Here is a 16,427-nt window from a genome sequence, read left to right on the forward strand (position 1 = left end):
GGAGAACTATGTGCAACAGAGGACTTTGTTTTGGGTTGTTTTCTAAATGTCCCCCGTGCTCTGGCTGTAGTAGAGATGGCAGCCTGCAGAAGTGCACCTGGCAGTTGGGGTGGAAGATGGTGGGGGTTGGGAAAGTCCCTCCTTCCTCAGGCAGTTCACACTACAGGCTCAGAGCCGGTGCTGGGAAAGCTCTTGTTTTCTACATCAACAAGCTTACTGTGCTGGCTGGAAAACTTCCATGGAGCTGCCGACCACGGGCCTCAGCCTGCTGCTTTAGATGAGGTGGGCTTAGTCCACGGGCGGGGCTTGAAGGTGACTTGCTCTTCTGTGGGGAAACTACTGCAGGGGGCAGAGCCCAAGTTGCTGAAGTCACAGGCTGCAGGATCCTGTACTACTGTACCCTGCCCCCCCCAGCTGTAGCCCGGGGGCTAGTGCTTCACTCCTTCACAGGGGAGGCTGAAGTTGTGGCCCAAAGGGCGGTACGGTGGATGTGGGGGCTGGTTCTATTGGAAAAGGATGCGAGGTCATCCCTGCACATGCTGGCCAGGGCATCTCACGTTGGCAGGGGGTGGGGTGGGGTGGGGTCGGCACGTGGTTCTACCACTAAAAAAAAAACACACCCAGGACATGTACATTGAGGTGACTGGCCCATGCACTAAATGGATTGTGGCCCAGGCCACAGGGGCCTTCTACAAGATCTACCGCCCCCCCCCCCCGCCTGCCTCTCTCCCCCCCCGCTTTCTACTGGCCCCCCCGCCGCCTGCCTCTTCCTCCTCCGCCCCCCCGCTTTCTACCGCCCCCCCGTCTGCCTCTTCCTCCTCCCCCCCACCTGCCTCTTCCTCCTCTCCCCCCGGCCCCCGCTTCCGCACTAAATGGATTGTGGCCCAGGCCACAGGGGCCCTCTACAAGATCTACCGCCCCCCCCCGCCTGCCTCTCTCCCCCCCCCGCTTTCTACTGGCCCCCCCGCCGCCTGCCTCTTCCTCCTCTGCCCCCCGCTTTCTACCGCCCCCCCCGTCTGCCTCTTCCTCCGCCCCCCCCACCGCCTGTCTCTTCCTCCGCCCCCCCCCCGCCCCCGCTTCCGCACTAAATGGATTGTGGCCCAGGCCACAGGGGCCCTCTACAAGATCTACCGCCCCCCCGCCTGCCTCTTCCCCCCCCCGCTTTCTACCGGCCCCCCCCGCCTGCCTCTTCCTCCTCCGCCCCCCCGCTTTCTACCGCCCCCCCCGCCTGCCTCTTCCTCCTCCCCTCCCCGCTTTCTACCGCCCCCCCCGCCTGCCTCTTCCTCCTCCCCTCCCCGCTTTCTACCGCCCCCCCCGCCTGCCTCTTCCTCCTCCCCTCCCCGCTTTCTACCGCCCCCCCCGCCTGCCTCTTCCTCCCCCTCACAGGCTCCCAGGGCTGAGGCTTCCCCGGTAGCATCACTTGTAGTAGCTGCTGCGGCGCATGCGCCCGGGCGGGGTCAGAGAGGCTCCGGCAGCCTTTGCGTCCGACTGACGCTAAAACCGAGCCAGGAACCGATCTCCTGGTTCCGCCTTCGAGCCGGGGGGGCCAATCCGTGAGCTCCACATAGGAATACGTCACCACAGCGCCCCCGAGCTATGGAAGGGCCCCCGGGCTTTAGGGAACCTAGGCGCTGCCTGATCAAAAAGCTGCTGTACGGGGGCTCGGCTGCGGGGAACAGCAGGCAGCGACGGGCGGATTAGCCCCGTGTGGGCCAGCAGCGCCCTCTCGGCCCGGCAGCCGGGACCACCGCCCCTTCCCCTCCCGCTCTCCCTGCCTCTCCTGGCCGGCAACGCCACGGGCAGCCCCAGCCGGCCGCGGGCGGGTCCCAGCAGACTGGCTGTCCCGAGCAGCTTTAATGAGGCCCCCTGCGCCGCCGCCCCGCCCGGCTCCGCTCCGCGATGTGCGGCTGGAGGTGCCGCCTGCCCTGAGCGGGCCCCGCGCCGCCGCCATGGGAGCGAGCGGGAGCGGCCCCGGCCCCCTGCTGCCCGAGCGGCTCCGCCTGCCGGTCTGCTTCCTGGGCGTCTTCGTCTGCTACTTCTACTACGGCCTCCTGCAGGAGAGCATGTGAGTGACCCCCCCGGGCCCCCCCCAGGTCCCCCCCCCGGCCTCCTGCAGGAGAGCATGTGAGTGACCCCCCCGGGCCCCCCCCGGCTCCCCCCCCCCGGCCTCCTGCAGGAGAGCATGTGAGTGACCCCCCCCGGGCCCCCCTGGCTCACCCCCCCCCTGGCCTCCTGCAGGAGAGCATGTGAGTGACCCCCCCGGGCCCCCCCGGCTCACCCCCCCCCCCCTGGCCTCCTGCAGGAGAGCATGTGAGTGACCCCCCCCGGCTCCCCCCCCCGGCCTCCTGCAGGAGAGCATGTGAGTGACCCCCCCGGCCTCCTGCAGGAGAGCATGTGAGTGACCCCCCCGGCCTCCTGCAGGAGAGCATGTGAGTGACCCCCCCGGCCTCCTGCAGGAGAGCATGTGAGTGACCCCCCCGGCCTCCTGCAGGAGAGCATGTGAGTGACCCCCCCGGCCTCCTGCAGGAGAGCATGTGAGTGACCCCCCCGGCCTCCTGCAGGAGAGCATGTGAGTGACCCCCCCGGCCTCCTGCAGGAGAGCATGTGAGTGACCCCCCCGGCCTCCTGCAGGAGAGCATGTGAGTGACCCCCCCGGCCTCCTGCAGGAGAGCATGTGAGTGACCCCCCCGGCCTCCTGCAGGAGAGCATGTGAGTGACCCCCCCGGCCTCCTGCAGGAGAGCATGTGAGTGACCCCCCCGGCCTCCTGCAGGAGAGCATGTGAGTGACCCCCCCGGCCTCCTGCAGGAGAGCATGTGAGTGACCCCCCCGGCCTCCTGCAGGAGAGCATGTGAGTGACCCCCCCGGCCTCCTGCAGGAGAGCATGTGAGTGACCCCCCCGGCCTCCTGCAGGAGAGCATGTGAGTGACCCCCCCGGCCTCCTGCAGGAGAGCATGTGAGTGACCCCCCCGGCCTCCTGCAGGAGAGCATGTGAGTGACCCCCCCGGCCTCCTGCAGGAGAGCATGTGAGTGACCCCCCCGGCCTCCTGCAGGAGAGCATGTGAGTGACCCCCCCGGCCTCCTGCAGGAGAGCATGTGAGTGACCCCCCCGGCCTCCTGCAGGAGAGCATGTGAGTGACCCCCCCGGCCTCCTGCAGGAGAGCATGTGAGTGACCCCCCCGGCCTCCTGCAGGAGAGCATGTGAGTGACCCCCCCGGCCTCCTGCAGGAGAGCATGTGAGTGACCCCCCCGGCCTCCTGCAGGAGAGCATGTGAGTGACCCCCCCGGCCTCCTGCAGGAGAGCATGTGAGTGACCCCCCCGGCCTCCTGCAGGAGAGCATGTGAGTGACCCCCCCGGCCTCCTGCAGGAGAGCATGTGAGTGACCCCCCCGGCCTCCTGCAGGAGAGCATGTGAGTGACCCCCCCGGCCTCCTGCAGGAGAGCATGTGAGTGACCCCCCCGGCCTCCTGCAGGAGAGCATGTGAGTGACCCCCCCGGCCTCCTGCAGGAGAGCATGTGAGTGACCCCCCCGGGCCGCCCCCCCGGCCTCCTGCAGGAGAGCATGTGAGTGACCCCCCCCGGCTCCCCCCCCCGGCCTCCTGCAGGAGAGCATGTGAGTGACCCCCCCGGCTCCCCCCCCCGGCCTCCTGCAGGAGAGCATGTGAGTGACCCCCCCAGGCCCCCCCCGCTCCCCCCCAGGCATCCTGCAGGAGAGCATGGGAGTGGCCCCCCCGGGCCCCCCCGGCTCACCCCCCCCGGCCTCCTGCAGGAGAGCATGTGAGTGACCCCCACCTCCCCCGGCTCCCTGCAGGAGAATCATAGAATATCAGGGTTGGAAGGGACCCCAGAAGGTCATCTAGTCCAACCCCCTGCTCGAAGCAGGACCAATCCCCAATTAAATCATCCCAGCCAGGGCTTTGTCAAGCCTGACCTTAAAAACCTCTAAGGAAGGAGATTCTACCACCTCCCTAGGTAACGCATTCCAGTGTTTCACCACCCTCCTAGTGAAAAAATTTTTCCTAATATCCAACCTAAACCTCCCCCACTGCAACTTGAGACCATTACTCCTTTTCCTGTCATCCGCTACCACTGAGAATAGTCTAGAACCATCCTCTCTGGAACCACCTCTCAGGTAGTTGAAAGCAGCTATCAAATCCCCCCTCATTCTTCTCTTCTGCAGACTAAACATCCCCAGTTCCCTCAGCCTCTCCTCATAAGCCATGTGTTCCAGACCCCTAATCATTTTTGTTGCCCTTCGCTGGACTCTTTCCAATTTATCCACATCCTTCTTGTAGTGTGGGGCCCAAAACTGGACACAGTACTCCAGATGAGGCCTCACCAATGTCGAATAGAGGGGGACGATCACGTCCTTCGATCTGCTCGCTATGCCCCTACTTATACATCCCAAAATGCCATTGGCCTTCTTGGCAACAAGGGCACACTGCTGACTCATATCCAGCTTCTCGTCCACTGTCACCCCTAGGTCCTTTTCCGCAGAACTGCTGCCTAGCCATTCGGTCCCTAGTCTGTAGCGGTGCATTGGGTTCTTCCGTCCGAAGTGCAGGACCCTGCACTTATCCTTATTGAACCTCATCAGATTTCTTTTGGCCCAATCCTCCAATTTGTCTAGGTCCTTCTGTATCCTATCCCTGCCCTCCAGCGTATCTACCACTCCTCCCAGTTTAGTATCATCCGCAAATTTGCTGAGAGTGCAATCCACACCATCCTCCAGATCATTTATGAAGATATTGAACAAAACCGGCCCCAGGAGAGCATGTGAGTGACCCCCCCGGGCCCCCCCTCCCCGGCTCCCTGCAGGAGAGCATGTGAGTGACCCCCCCGGCTCCCCCCCAGCATCCTGCAGGAGAGCATGTGAGTGACCCCCCCCCCCCCCCCCAGTTCACACCCCCCCCAGCTCCCTGCAGGAGAGCATGTGAGTGACACCCCCCGGCTCCCCCCCCCCGGCCTCCTGCAGGAGAGCATGTGAGTGACCCCCCCGGCTCCCCCCCCGGCCTCCTGCAGGAGAGCATGTGAGTGACCCCCCCGGCCTCCTGCAGGAGAGCATGTGAGTGACCCCCCCGGCTCCCCCCCGGCCTCCTGCAGGAGAGCATGTGAGTGACCCCCCCGGCTCCCCCCCCCGGGTCACCCCCCCCGGCCTCCTGCAGGAGAGCATGTGAGTGACCCCCCCGGGCCCCCCCGGCTCCCCCCCCCCGGCCTCCTGCAGGAGAGCATGTGAGTGACCCCCCCGGCCTCCTGCAGGAGAGCATGTGAGTGACCCCCCCGGCTCCCCCCCGGCCTCCTGTAGGAGAGCATGTGAGTGACCCCCCCAGACCCTCCTGGCTCACCCCCCCCCCGGCATCCTGCAGGAGAACATGAGTGTGACCCCCCCGGGCCTCCCTGGCATCCTGCAGGAGAGCATGAGAGTGACCCCCCGGCATCCTGCAGGAGAGCATGAGTGGCTCCCCCGGCTCCCCCCCCCCCCCCAGCATGCTGCAGGAGAGCATGTGAGTGACCCCCTCCTGACCCCCCCGGTTCCCCCCCAGCATCCTGCAGGAGAGCTTGTGAGTGACCCCCCCCAGACCCCCGCGGCTACCCCCCCGGCATCCTGCAGGAGAGCATATGAGTGACCCCTCCGGCATCCTGCAGGAGAGCATGTGAGTGACCCCTCCCAGGCTCCCCCCCCCCCCCCCCGGCATCCTGCAGGAGAGCATGTGAGTGACCCCCCCCAGACCCTCCTGGCTCACCCCCCCCCGGCATCCTGCAGGAGAGCATGTGAGTGACCCCCCCGGCTCCCCCCCTGGAATCCTGCAGGAAAGCATGTGAGTGACCCCCCCCGGACCGCCCCGGCATCCTGTAGGAGAGCATGTGAGTGACCCCTCCCCCGGCTCCCCCCCCGGCATCATGCAGGAGAGCATGTGACCCCCCGGGCCCCCCCGGCTCACCCCCCCCCCCCCCGGCATCCTGCAGGAGAGCATGAGTGACCCCCTCCCGACCCCCCCGGTTCCCCCCCCTGGCATCCTGCAGGAGAGCATGTGAGTGACCCCCCTGGCATCCTGCAGGAGAGCATGTGAGTGACCCCCTCCCCCCCCCCCCCCGGCTCCCTGCAGGAGAATCATAGAATATCAGTGTTGGAAGGGACCTCAGGAGGCCATCTAGTCCAACCCCCTGCTCAAAGCAGGACCCATCCCCAATTAAATCATCCCAGCCAGGGCTTTGTCAAGCCTGACCTTAAAAACTTCTAAGGAAGGAGATTCCACCACCTCCCTCGGTAACGCATTCCAGTGTTTCATCACCCTCCTAGTGAAAAATTTTTTCCTATTATCCAACCTAAACCTCCCCCACTGCAACTTGAGACCATTACTCCTTGTCCTGTCCTCTTCTACCACTGAGAATAGTCTAGAACCATCCTCTCTGGAACCACCTTTCAGGTAGTTGAAAGCAGCTATCAAATCCCCCCTCATTCTTCTCTTCTGCAGGCTAAACAATCCCAGTTCCCTCAGCCTCTCCTCATAAATCATGTGTTCCAGACCCCTAATCATTTTTGTTGCCCTTCGCTGGACTCTTTCCAATTTATCCACATCCTTCTTGTAGTGTGGGGCCCAAAACTGGACACAGTACTCCAGATGAGGCCTCACCAATGTCATATAGAGGGGAACGATCACGTCCCTCGATCTGCTGGCAATGACCCTACTTATACATCCTAAAATGCCATTGGCCTTCTCATTGTTGACTCATATCCAGCTTCTCATCCACTGTAACCCCTAGGTCCTTTTCCGCAGAACTGGTGCCGAGCCATTCGGTCCCTAGTCTGTAGCGGTGCATTGGGTTCTTCCGTCCTAAGTGCAGGACCCTGCACTTATCCTTATTGAACCTCATCAGTTTTCTTTTGGCCCAATCCTCCAATTTGTCTAGGTCCCTCTGTATCCTATCCCTGCCCTCCAGCGTATCTACCACTCCTCCCAGTTTAGTATCATCCGCAAATCTGCTGAGAGTGCAATCCACACCATCCTCCAGATCATTTATGAAGATATTGAACAAAACCAGCCTCAGGAGAGTATGTGAGGGCTCCCCCCGCCGGCATCCTGCAGGAGAGCATGTGAGTGACCCCCCCTCCCCGGCATCCTGCAGGAGGGCATGTGAGTGACCCCTGCCTAGTGCCTCTTCTGCCCAGGCACCGGGGAGCCCCTCGACCTGCATCTTGCAACAGAGCATGTAAGAGCCCCTCCCAGCCTGGACTGTTTACAGCAGAGCATGTAAGTGATTCCTATTCCAAGGTATTTGGGTCTTACATGAGGACATGTAAGTTGCACCCTTCCATTGGGAAGTCTCCTCTCCTAGTCTGGGGACCTCCCCCGCTTTCTCCACAATGGCAGAACCTGGACATTTCTTGCTTTCTGGTAGGATGCCCAGAAGAGAGGACATCTTAGGATCTGATGTTGGGCTGGAGTTTCTTTCCCAGCTGTGTGACTAGGGTTTGGAGAAGCCTCAGTCCACTGCAGGCTGAGAGCAAGCACAGCTGAGTGGAAGGTGGGGGGACTGGCAGGTAAAACTGAGGGCACCGTTTGCTACACCTTTGTGTAAAAAGGTTGGTAGCTGTTGGGCTAAGTCACCTGGGAAGAAAGCCTGAGTAAATGTGTGCCATGCCTTATGCTGTAGTCTCACTCGCTGTATCTCTCACCCTCCTCAATCTCCTGCTTCGTTTGTTTGTTCCCACAGAACTAGAGGTAAATATGGAGAAGGTGCCAAGCAGGAAAAGTTCAGATACGCTTTGTCCTTGGTCTTCATTCAATGCGTGATCAATGCTGTCTTTGCGAGGTTAGGTAAGTGTTCCAGAACAACCGGTATGTCACCCCTTGCTTTTCCGCACTGGGACTTCTTTGACCCTGACTCCCGTCCCACTTCCTTCTCCTCTGGGCTGGGAAGGGACTCTCTTCCAGAGTCAGGGGGCCCACCTAGTGGTTACCTGTAGTCCAGGTCACACTCCCAATATCAACGGTTGCCGAAGTCACAACTTCCAAGGGACTGTGAGCTTTTGCTGAGCACACAGTGGCTTTTCCATTTGTTTGCAGAAACATTGCACTAGTACTGGCTAACTTGATTTAATAAAGAATTTTATAAATGAAAGACACTGCATAAAACCAGATTCTAAATTTTTTTTCATTCAGTGTGGTTTTATTGTTGGGAAGGGTCAGAGTAGACCACTAGGATGTCCAAGCTTTTGTCTCCTGTAAGAGATTCTATACATATTCCCTTGGTTTTTTCCATCTTCCTTCTGCCCCAGTGGGTTTCAGGAATTCAATATACCTCCTTTGCCTCAGAGAGCATATGAGCGGAAAAGATGGAGTGGTCTTAAACGCTCCAGATCTCCGTCTCCCCTCTGCTGTAGATACTTTGTGGCTTTTGTATCTCGATGGCATTATAAAATAACCTTATGATGCCAATGTCCAGTCACATCAGCTTGTGTGTGTTTCTAGTACATTTTGTCTTCTCCACAGTGATCCAGTTTTTTGACGCCGTCAGGGTTGATCGGACCCAGAACTGGTTGTATGCAGCTTGCTCACTCTCCTATCTGGGTGCTATGGTTTCCAGCAACTCAGCTCTGCAGTTCGTCAACTATCCAACCCAGGTGAAGAAAGGCAGGAGGACGAGCGTTAGGGAAAAGGTTGCGTTGTAAAAATTCCCTTTTACAGATTTGCCCTTTCCCTGTTGAGGACTATTCCAAATTCTAATTCTGCACTCTTGGTATGGAGGATGCTTACATGATCCATCAATGCACTGTGATAGGAAATCGTTCTAATTAAAGAGTAAGTCACTAAAAAACATTGACCGTGGAGGATGCTGCAGCTTTAACTCTTGTTGCCCTGCAAGAGTGGCAATGAGGAGGACGGTGTTCTATTGCTTTTCTTTTTACTCTATCCCTACAAGGCCAAGTGGTGGTGGAGTTAGTGATTCCAATGAAGTGAGCTGTAGCTCACGAAAGCTCATGCTCAAATAAATTGGTTAGTCTCTAAGGTGCCACAAGTCCTCCTTTTCTTTTTGCGAATACAGACTAACACGGCTGCTACTCTGAAACCAGTGATTCCAAGAGGGACTAGCCATCCACATGGATAACAGGAAATGCTTAAAAAACAATCTGGGAGAAGGGAAAATCCTCATGTTTCAGGGTTTAAGCCAGTGTCAGAAACCTGCACTGGGGAGGGGGTAGCTGATCCCCCATCTGCCTACTGCGAGGTTTCTGATGCTGACCACCATCAGAAACCGGATACTGAACTAGATGGACCCTGGGTCTGATCCAACATGGCAGTTCCTGTGTTTCTGTAGCCGTCTTGCCTGGTGTGGGGGAGGCTGTAGCATGCAGCTATTAAGATACTCTTTCTCTTACAGGTCCTTGGGAAGTCCTGTAAGCCCATTCCAGGTGAGCGGTGTGTTTTTCTCATGCCATGAGCAGTCTGTGGATTGCATTCCCAGAAACAGTCCAGCTGCTCACACAATAGCTCCACGCCAAGTAGCGCGGATAACAAACTATCTGTGCACATCCCCGTTAGATCCAGAACTGGACACAGAGTCATTAGATTCCTAGCAGAGGGTTTTTGGGAGCACTTTACCATATCCTCTTTTCTTTTCAGTCATGCTCTTAGGGGTGACGGTGCTGAGGAAGAAATACCCACTAGCCAAATACCTGTGTGTCCTGCTGATAGTAACAGGCGTGGCTCTGTTCATGTACAAACCTAAAAGGGGAGGTGACGGTGAGGACGGCCACATCTTTGGCTATGGAGAACTCCTCCTGGTAAGTACTGAGCTGTTGAAGCATAAGTAGTTCCAAGGTTTTGTCTTGGTGAAAGGTACAAGAGGAGAAAACAATTACAAACAAACAAGGTACAGGCTTCTGCCTGGATCTACCCACCATGAGGGATTGGCAAAGCCAGCGTTGGAATGCTTGGGTACCCTCTGGTGCAAAGAGGGACATCCTTGCACACTATCATATTGTGATGTGGGGTGAAACACTGGCGCCTCCTCAGAATGCCCTCTGAACTGTTTTTAAATAAGCAGGTGGAAGCAAGAAACCTATAGAATTTAAATGCTACTCCTGGGGGGATTCTGCACCACTGTACATATGCAGAATTTATGTCCGTCGTAGATTTCTTTGCTTCCCCACAGAAAAATGACTTTCTGGCAGGGAAGTAAAGGGAAGCCACAAGAGCAGTCATACAACCCTCCCCATCAGTATGTTTTGGGTGCCCAGGGCATCCAGCAGAGAGGTAAATCACTGTGAGGCAGGGGGCGGGAGTGGGAAAAGATCTGGCTGGTGGCTCCTACCCTGCACCAGGCTCAGCTGCTAGTCAAGGCTGGGCTGGGGAGGATGGGACTTCCTCTTCCCCTGCATGGCATCTGGGGCTAGGTCAGATCCACTCCCAGATTTCTCCCCCAGCTGCAGGAAGCTCTTGTGTGTCTAGACTCTCCTGCTGAGCCTCAACACCTCCCCCACTCCCCCTGCACCTGGACCACCCCAATGAGCCAGCCAGCTCCCCACCCTAATGAGCCCCAACCAGTTGCACCTGGACCCCCCCCCCGACTGAGCTCCCCACTTCCAGACCCCCCTGCCGAGCTCTCTCCCACCCAGACCCCCCGCTGAGCCCCAACCACCTTCACCTGGACCCCCCTGCAGAGTCCCATTACCGTTGCACCCAGAACCCCCCTGTGCATCCTGATTTCTCCCCACCACACACACACACACCCAGATTCCCCACAGAGCCAACTGCACCCAGATCGCCCCAAACAGAACCCTCAACCCACACCTGGATCCCCCCATACTAAGCCTTCCCCCTCCCCCTCCACTTGGATCCTGCTTTGCTGAGCCTGCCTGCACCTGGCACGGAGGGGCAGGGCTGGTCCTTGTGCTGTGTCAGGGTTGGATGCAGCCTCAATGCTGAGTCCATGTCCTGGGGGGGGAACTGCAAAGTGATCTCCCACCTCAGTGTAGCCAGTGGCCCGTGCTCCCCAGTGCCATGCTGGAGCCTCCTCATTTATTTGACAAATAAAATATGCAGAATTTTGCAAAATTTTAAAATACCATGCACATAATTTTTAGGCACAGAATGCCCTGAGGAGTAATTAAATGCATGTGCCAGGAAGGGAGTAGGTGGCAGAGAGTTCTCTTCTGGTTTTCAATCTTTTTTTTTCCCCCCCTCCTCTTAGCTGCTGTCACTGACATTGGATGGACTGACAGGCGTGTCTCAGGACCATATGAGAGCTCATTACCAAACTGGTTCCAATCACATGATGCTAAATGTTAATCTATGGTCCACCTTGTTCCTGGGGGCTGGTAAGGAACATCTGAGGAAGCCCTAGCGACCTGGCCTGAAGACTGATTTGTAAGATCCTCTAGGCAGGACCCTCATCTCTTGTTCTAAAAAGGGCCTAGTATGTCTTGCAGAGCTGCTTTTTGTTTGTTTTAAACCTAATCTGTGGAGATTTTATTGTAGTTGCTTAAATTGCCACCAGGGGACACTGCTTCTCCTAAAGCGCTATTACCAAAACTGCATTCACTTCTGAAATGTTCCTGCTTTCAGGCTGGCTCAGTAGCATAGATTGTAGCTTCCTAGGATACAATTTGGTGGCTCTCTTGTTTTGGCAAAGACTGGGATCACATCTATTTCTATTTAAGGTGTGTGTGTGTGTGTGTGTGAGTGAGATTGTTGGTGGCTGTCTTGAGAATCGGGATGCATAGTGCAAGGTACAGTCGTCTTGTCATGAGAGTAACACTGACTGTGATGTTTGTTTCATCTGTTCCATTAATAGCTGAGGCCAAGTTTAAAAGTGTAGATGACATCTGGAATGTGAAGGACATGTTCCTTGCTAAGATGACATTCTTACATCCTGCTGTAGCATCTGATTCCTCTCACTGATCTCCAGGCACCCCTTATGCTGGCTGCAAATGCAATGAGTTTAGGCTAAGTGGGTACAGGAAGACAGCAATTGTGCATAGAGCTGCAAAACTGAGGCAGCAAAGTGAACTTAACTCCTGGATGTTACTTGTTTAAATCCTGAGGGGGTAGCCAACTTGCTGTTTTCTCTTCCAAAACAAGTTATCTGGTATGGTGCAATGACTGAAAGTTCTTTGCCACTTTTCAGAGTAGCAGCCGTGTTAGTCTGTATTCGCAAAAAGGAGGACTTGTGGCACCTTAGAGACTAACCAATTTATTTGAGCATAAGCTTTCGTGAGCTACAGCTCACTTCATCGGATGCATACCGTGGAAACTGCAGCAGACTTTATATATACACAGAGAATATGAAACAATACCTCCTCCCACCCCACTGTCCTGCTGGTAATAGCTTATCTAAAGTGATCATCAGGTGGGCCATTTCCAGCACAAATCCAGGTTTTCTCACCCTCCACCCCCCCACACAAATTCACTCTCCTGCTGGTGATAGCCCATCCAAAGTGACAACTCTTTACACAATGTGCATGACAATCAAGTTGGGCTATTTCCTGCACAAATCCAGGTTTTCTCACATCCCCCCACCCCCATACACACACAAACTCACTCTCCTGCTGGTAATAGCTCATCCAAACTGACCACTCTCCAAGTTTAAATCCAAGTTAAACCAGAACATCTGGGGGGGGGGGGGGGTAGGAAAAAACAAGAGGACACAGGCTACCTTGCATAATGACTTAGCCACTCCCAGTCTTGGGAGTCTTGCAACAAAGCCCGTTGCCAACTGTGTCCACATATCTATTCAGGGGACACCATCACAGGGCCTAATAACATCAGCCACACTATCAGAGGCTCGTTCACCTGCACATCTACCAATGTGATATATGCCATCATGTGCCCCTCTGCCATGTACATTGGTCAAACTGGACAGTCTCTACGTAAAAGAATAAATGGACACAATCAGATGTCAAGAATTATAACATTCATAAACCAGTCGGAGAACACTTCAATCTCTCTGGTCACGCAATCACAGACATGAAGGTCGCTATCTTAAAACAAAAAAAGTCAAATCCAGACTCCAGCGAGAAACTGCTGAATTGGAATTCATTTGCAAATTGGATATTAATTTAGGCTTAAATAGCGACTGGGAGTGGCTAAGTCATTATGCAAGGTAGCCTGTGTCCTCTTGTTTTTTCCTACCCCCCCCCCCCCCCAGATATTCTGGTTTAACTTGGATTTAAACTTGGAGAGTGGTCAGTTTGGATGAGCTATTACCAGCAGGAGAGTGAGCTTGTGTGTGTATGGGGGTGGGGGGGGATGTGAGAGAACCTGGATTTGTGCAGGAAATAGCCCAACTTGATTGTCATGCACATTGTGTAAAGAGTTGTCACTTTGGATGGGCTATCACCAGCAGGAGAGTGAATTTGTGTGGGGGGGTGGAGGGTGAGAGAACCTGGATTTGTGCTGGAAATGGCCCACCTGATGATCACTTTAGATAAGCTATTACCAGCAGGACAGTGGGGTGGGAGGATGTATTGTTTCATATTCTCTGTGTATATATAAAGTCTGCTGCAGTTTCCACGGCATGCATCTGATGAAGTGAGCTGTAGCTCACAAAAGCTTATGCTCAAATAAATTGGTTAGTCTCTAAGGTGCCACAAGTACTCCTTTTCTTTGCCACTGGTATTCTCTGGGTGGAGATAAGTCTTCGCTGTCTGTATCTGTTGTCTGATCAGTGAATGTGAGCTAGGAGTATGAATGCTCCGGCCCTGTCTGCCCAGGATGTCTCTGGCTTGAATTCATCCTGCTCTCTTAAAACTTTCTGCAGGTATCTTGTTCACTGGAGAGCTCTGGGAATTCCTGAGTTTTGCTGAACGCTACCCCAGCATCCTCTACAACATCCTGCTGTTTGGTCTGACAAGTGCACTGGGTCAGGTAAGTAACTTTCTGGTTCCCTTACCCCGGGCACTTGATGACCAAAGAACATAGAATGTCCCAGATATTGTTTACTTGTGGGACAGAAATATGAAGTTGTCTAGTCTTCCTGCCATATCTGATTGTTCCTAGCTCACTGTTCAACCAGCATTTTCAGATCAAGAATGTCTAGGTTGTGTACAAATTCTTGTAAGTCGTCTTCGGGTTGTGGTTGGGATTTGTTCTTTGCCAAAAGATTCCCTTAAAATGTTTAAGATGGATCTTCATGTTGGAGATCTTGCCTTCTCAGACAGACTGAATCTCTCTCTCTCTCTCAGAGTTTCATCTTCATGACTGTGGTATACTTTGGACCCTTAACTTGTTCAATCATCACCACAACCCGCAAATTCTTCACCATTTTAGCATCCGTCATTCTATTTGCCAACCCAATCAGCATGATGCAGTGGGTGGGGACTATCCTGGTATTCATGGGTAAGTCCTGGAAGCCTGGCTTTTTTTTTTTTAAAGTCTTTTCCTTATCCATTAGAGTGATGGAGTATAGACTGGGGGGATGGGTTGACAGGATTTTGGACAATGGATTTTCTTGGACAAGCTTGCTGACAAAAGCACGATCTGTGTTTTGGGGCGGGGAAGTGGGAGGAATGGGGATATCTTTGAGGCCGTTGCTATGGTCACAGATCCAACTGATTTGGGAGACCTTTTTTGGACTCTTTAAAAAAAAAAATGTCACAGGTACCCACTGTCTCTCAAGTAATTCGGCATCAGTTAGATCTGGAGCTATAGAGAGGTCTGATTGTACTTATTTAAGGAAGGCCTTGGGCTTTCCCTTACAATTTTTTTCTCATTTATCTGCAGGTCTTGGACTTGATGCCAAATTTGGGAAGGGATCAAAGACGACAACACATTAGGAAGACTTTTGAACTCTGCAAAATTGGAATGAACTCTTTAACTTATTGTCTTGTACCCCAGCATCTATTATGAAACTGGACTCAGGATGGGTGCCTGGGGAAAGAAATGGGTATTGTTTTTTTAATTTTGAAGTGTTTTAAAATATGTTAATTTTAATCAAGAGTTTAGCACTCTTTTTTTCTGTAATCAAAATTGCATTAATGGATCCCAGTAGCAGGGAGAAATTCAAGTCTTAATGGGAGAAACACTTCATACCTTTATTAAAGAAAAGGAGACAAGTCACTTTTTTGACCTTTATTTAAAAGCAGTCATCTGATTGTTCTTGGAAAGCCTTGTTCTCTGCAACCTTGCAGCCTTCTCAGTGTTTAGAAATATTACAATTAGCATTCCTCCTCCACCATACTCCAAAGGAAAGTGCCAGTCTTTGTTTCCTCGGTCTGAGTTTGGTGCAGTGTAGCAAAAACACAGGATTGACTGACAACATTGAAAAGAGAAATCCCCACCTCCCCCTAGGAGAATGGGTCTCCAGAACATGGTTGGTGAAGCAATGACAGAGGTTCTAGTTTTCATTAATGTACCCAACTTGTACAGCCTGTAATCTTCTCTCCATCAGCACTATTTAAAATAGAGCAAATTTAGGTATATGTAACAAAGTCCTGGGCTCTGCAGTTTTCATCCCATCTGCTTAACCACTTGGGGCCAAATTAATTCTCTTTCATCCCACCCCCTCTGCTGTTGAAGAAACAAGAGCCTCTGCTGCTAAAACCATGCCAAGGTTTTGTGACAGCAGCTTCTAAATGTCGAAAGTGCGCTTGTTAATTAACCAGCATCACTGAGAGCTGTGGAACGCCTGCTCCTGAGTGCACAGGCTCTCTCTCAAGTGTTGTAGGGGGAGGAGCTATTAGCATAATGATGCCCTCAAAGTTGGAGAGCAAAATTCTCCGAAGAGCAAACTTTACACATGAAAGCGGGTTTCCACCAGCTGTTGCTTTGTTTCCATCTGTTCTGTGACTTGGCCTCTTGCCCCTCCAGATGGGATCTTGATCAGCTTCCTGAGTGACTGCTGCAAGACTGTTCTTCCCCACACCCCCTGCAACCTTTCTGGCCACAGCTTGGCTTTCATTAATCTTTTTAATGTCCCATGGCTCTTCCCAAAGGACAGGTTTCTTTCAAAACTGAACTTTTTAGGAAAAGATATTAAAATTCATCTGGAAGATTTTTCCTCAGTCATCCACTCCTCCTCAGTAGCTTCCTATGTCCTTAAAGATCGACTGATGAATAGCAAACGTTCTCTGTAGTGGAGGATCCCTGATCCAACTCTCCTGCCATTTAACTGCGTGAGTCCTGTTTTCACCGTGAAACGTAGCTTGCTGAACTTGATATGCTGGCGTCTGGTCCTACGTATATAGCTGTTCTTAGGCCCTGTGTAGACTTTGACATCTCCCATGTTGGTACAGCTTTATCCTCTTAACACCCCATTTCCACTACAGTTCAAGAAGTGAGCCATAAACTTACTCAGTTCATTTAGGGAGCCTCTAGCAGAGCTAGAAATTGGTCTTAGTTCTCCTGATTTTCAGTCCAGTGCCTTAATTACAAGGCCATCCTTCCTCCTTTTAAAGAGGAAGACTACCATGAGTGGTGGGAGATGG

The 16,427-nt window shown here is 54.1% G+C and overlaps 1 protein-coding gene across 2 annotated transcripts; it reads left to right on the top strand.

Moving 5' to 3' along the window:
* Positions 1–1,841: 1,841 nt before the first annotated feature.
* On the top strand, positions 1,842–15,060 carry SLC35B1 (solute carrier family 35 member B1). 2 transcript variants are annotated; one of them, XM_073325597.1, is made up of 9 exons: positions 1,842–2,065; positions 7,715–7,818; positions 8,494–8,624; positions 9,383–9,413; positions 9,625–9,785; positions 11,195–11,321; positions 13,763–13,869; positions 14,187–14,340; positions 14,725–14,934. In XM_073325597.1, exons 1-9 carry the CDS (start codon positions 1,857–1,859, stop codon positions 14,775–14,777), a joined length of 1,077 nt encoding a protein of 358 aa, XP_073181698.1. In that variant the 5' UTR covers positions 1,842–1,856; the 3' UTR covers positions 14,778–14,934. The 2 variants fall into 2 exon arrangements, with proteins under 2 accessions (XP_073181698.1, XP_073181699.1); XM_073325598.1 differs by lacking the exon at positions 14,187–14,340 and having other exon boundaries at positions 14,725–15,060.
* The last annotated feature ends 1,367 nt before the right edge of the window (positions 15,061–16,427 follow it).

This window comes from Lepidochelys kempii, chromosome 27 (genome assembly GCF_965140265.1).
Source record: "Lepidochelys kempii isolate rLepKem1 chromosome 27, rLepKem1.hap2, whole genome shotgun sequence".
NCBI lineage: Eukaryota > Metazoa > Chordata > Testudines > Cheloniidae > Lepidochelys > Lepidochelys kempii.

Excerpts from the sequence above, each read along its gene's own strand:
- SLC35B1 (XM_073325597.1), top strand. The coding sequence starts at position 1,857 with ATGAGGCCCCCTGCGCCGCCGCCCCGCCCGGCTCCGCTCCGCGATGTG. Across the intron at positions 7,819-8,493 it reads TGCTGTCTTTGCGAGGTTAG|TGATCCAGTTTTTTGACGCC; the intron begins GTAAGTGTTCCA and ends TCTTCTCCACAG. Across the intron at positions 9,414-9,624 it reads GTCCTGTAAGCCCATTCCAG|TCATGCTCTTAGGGGTGACG; the intron begins GTGAGCGGTGTG and ends TTTTCTTTTCAG.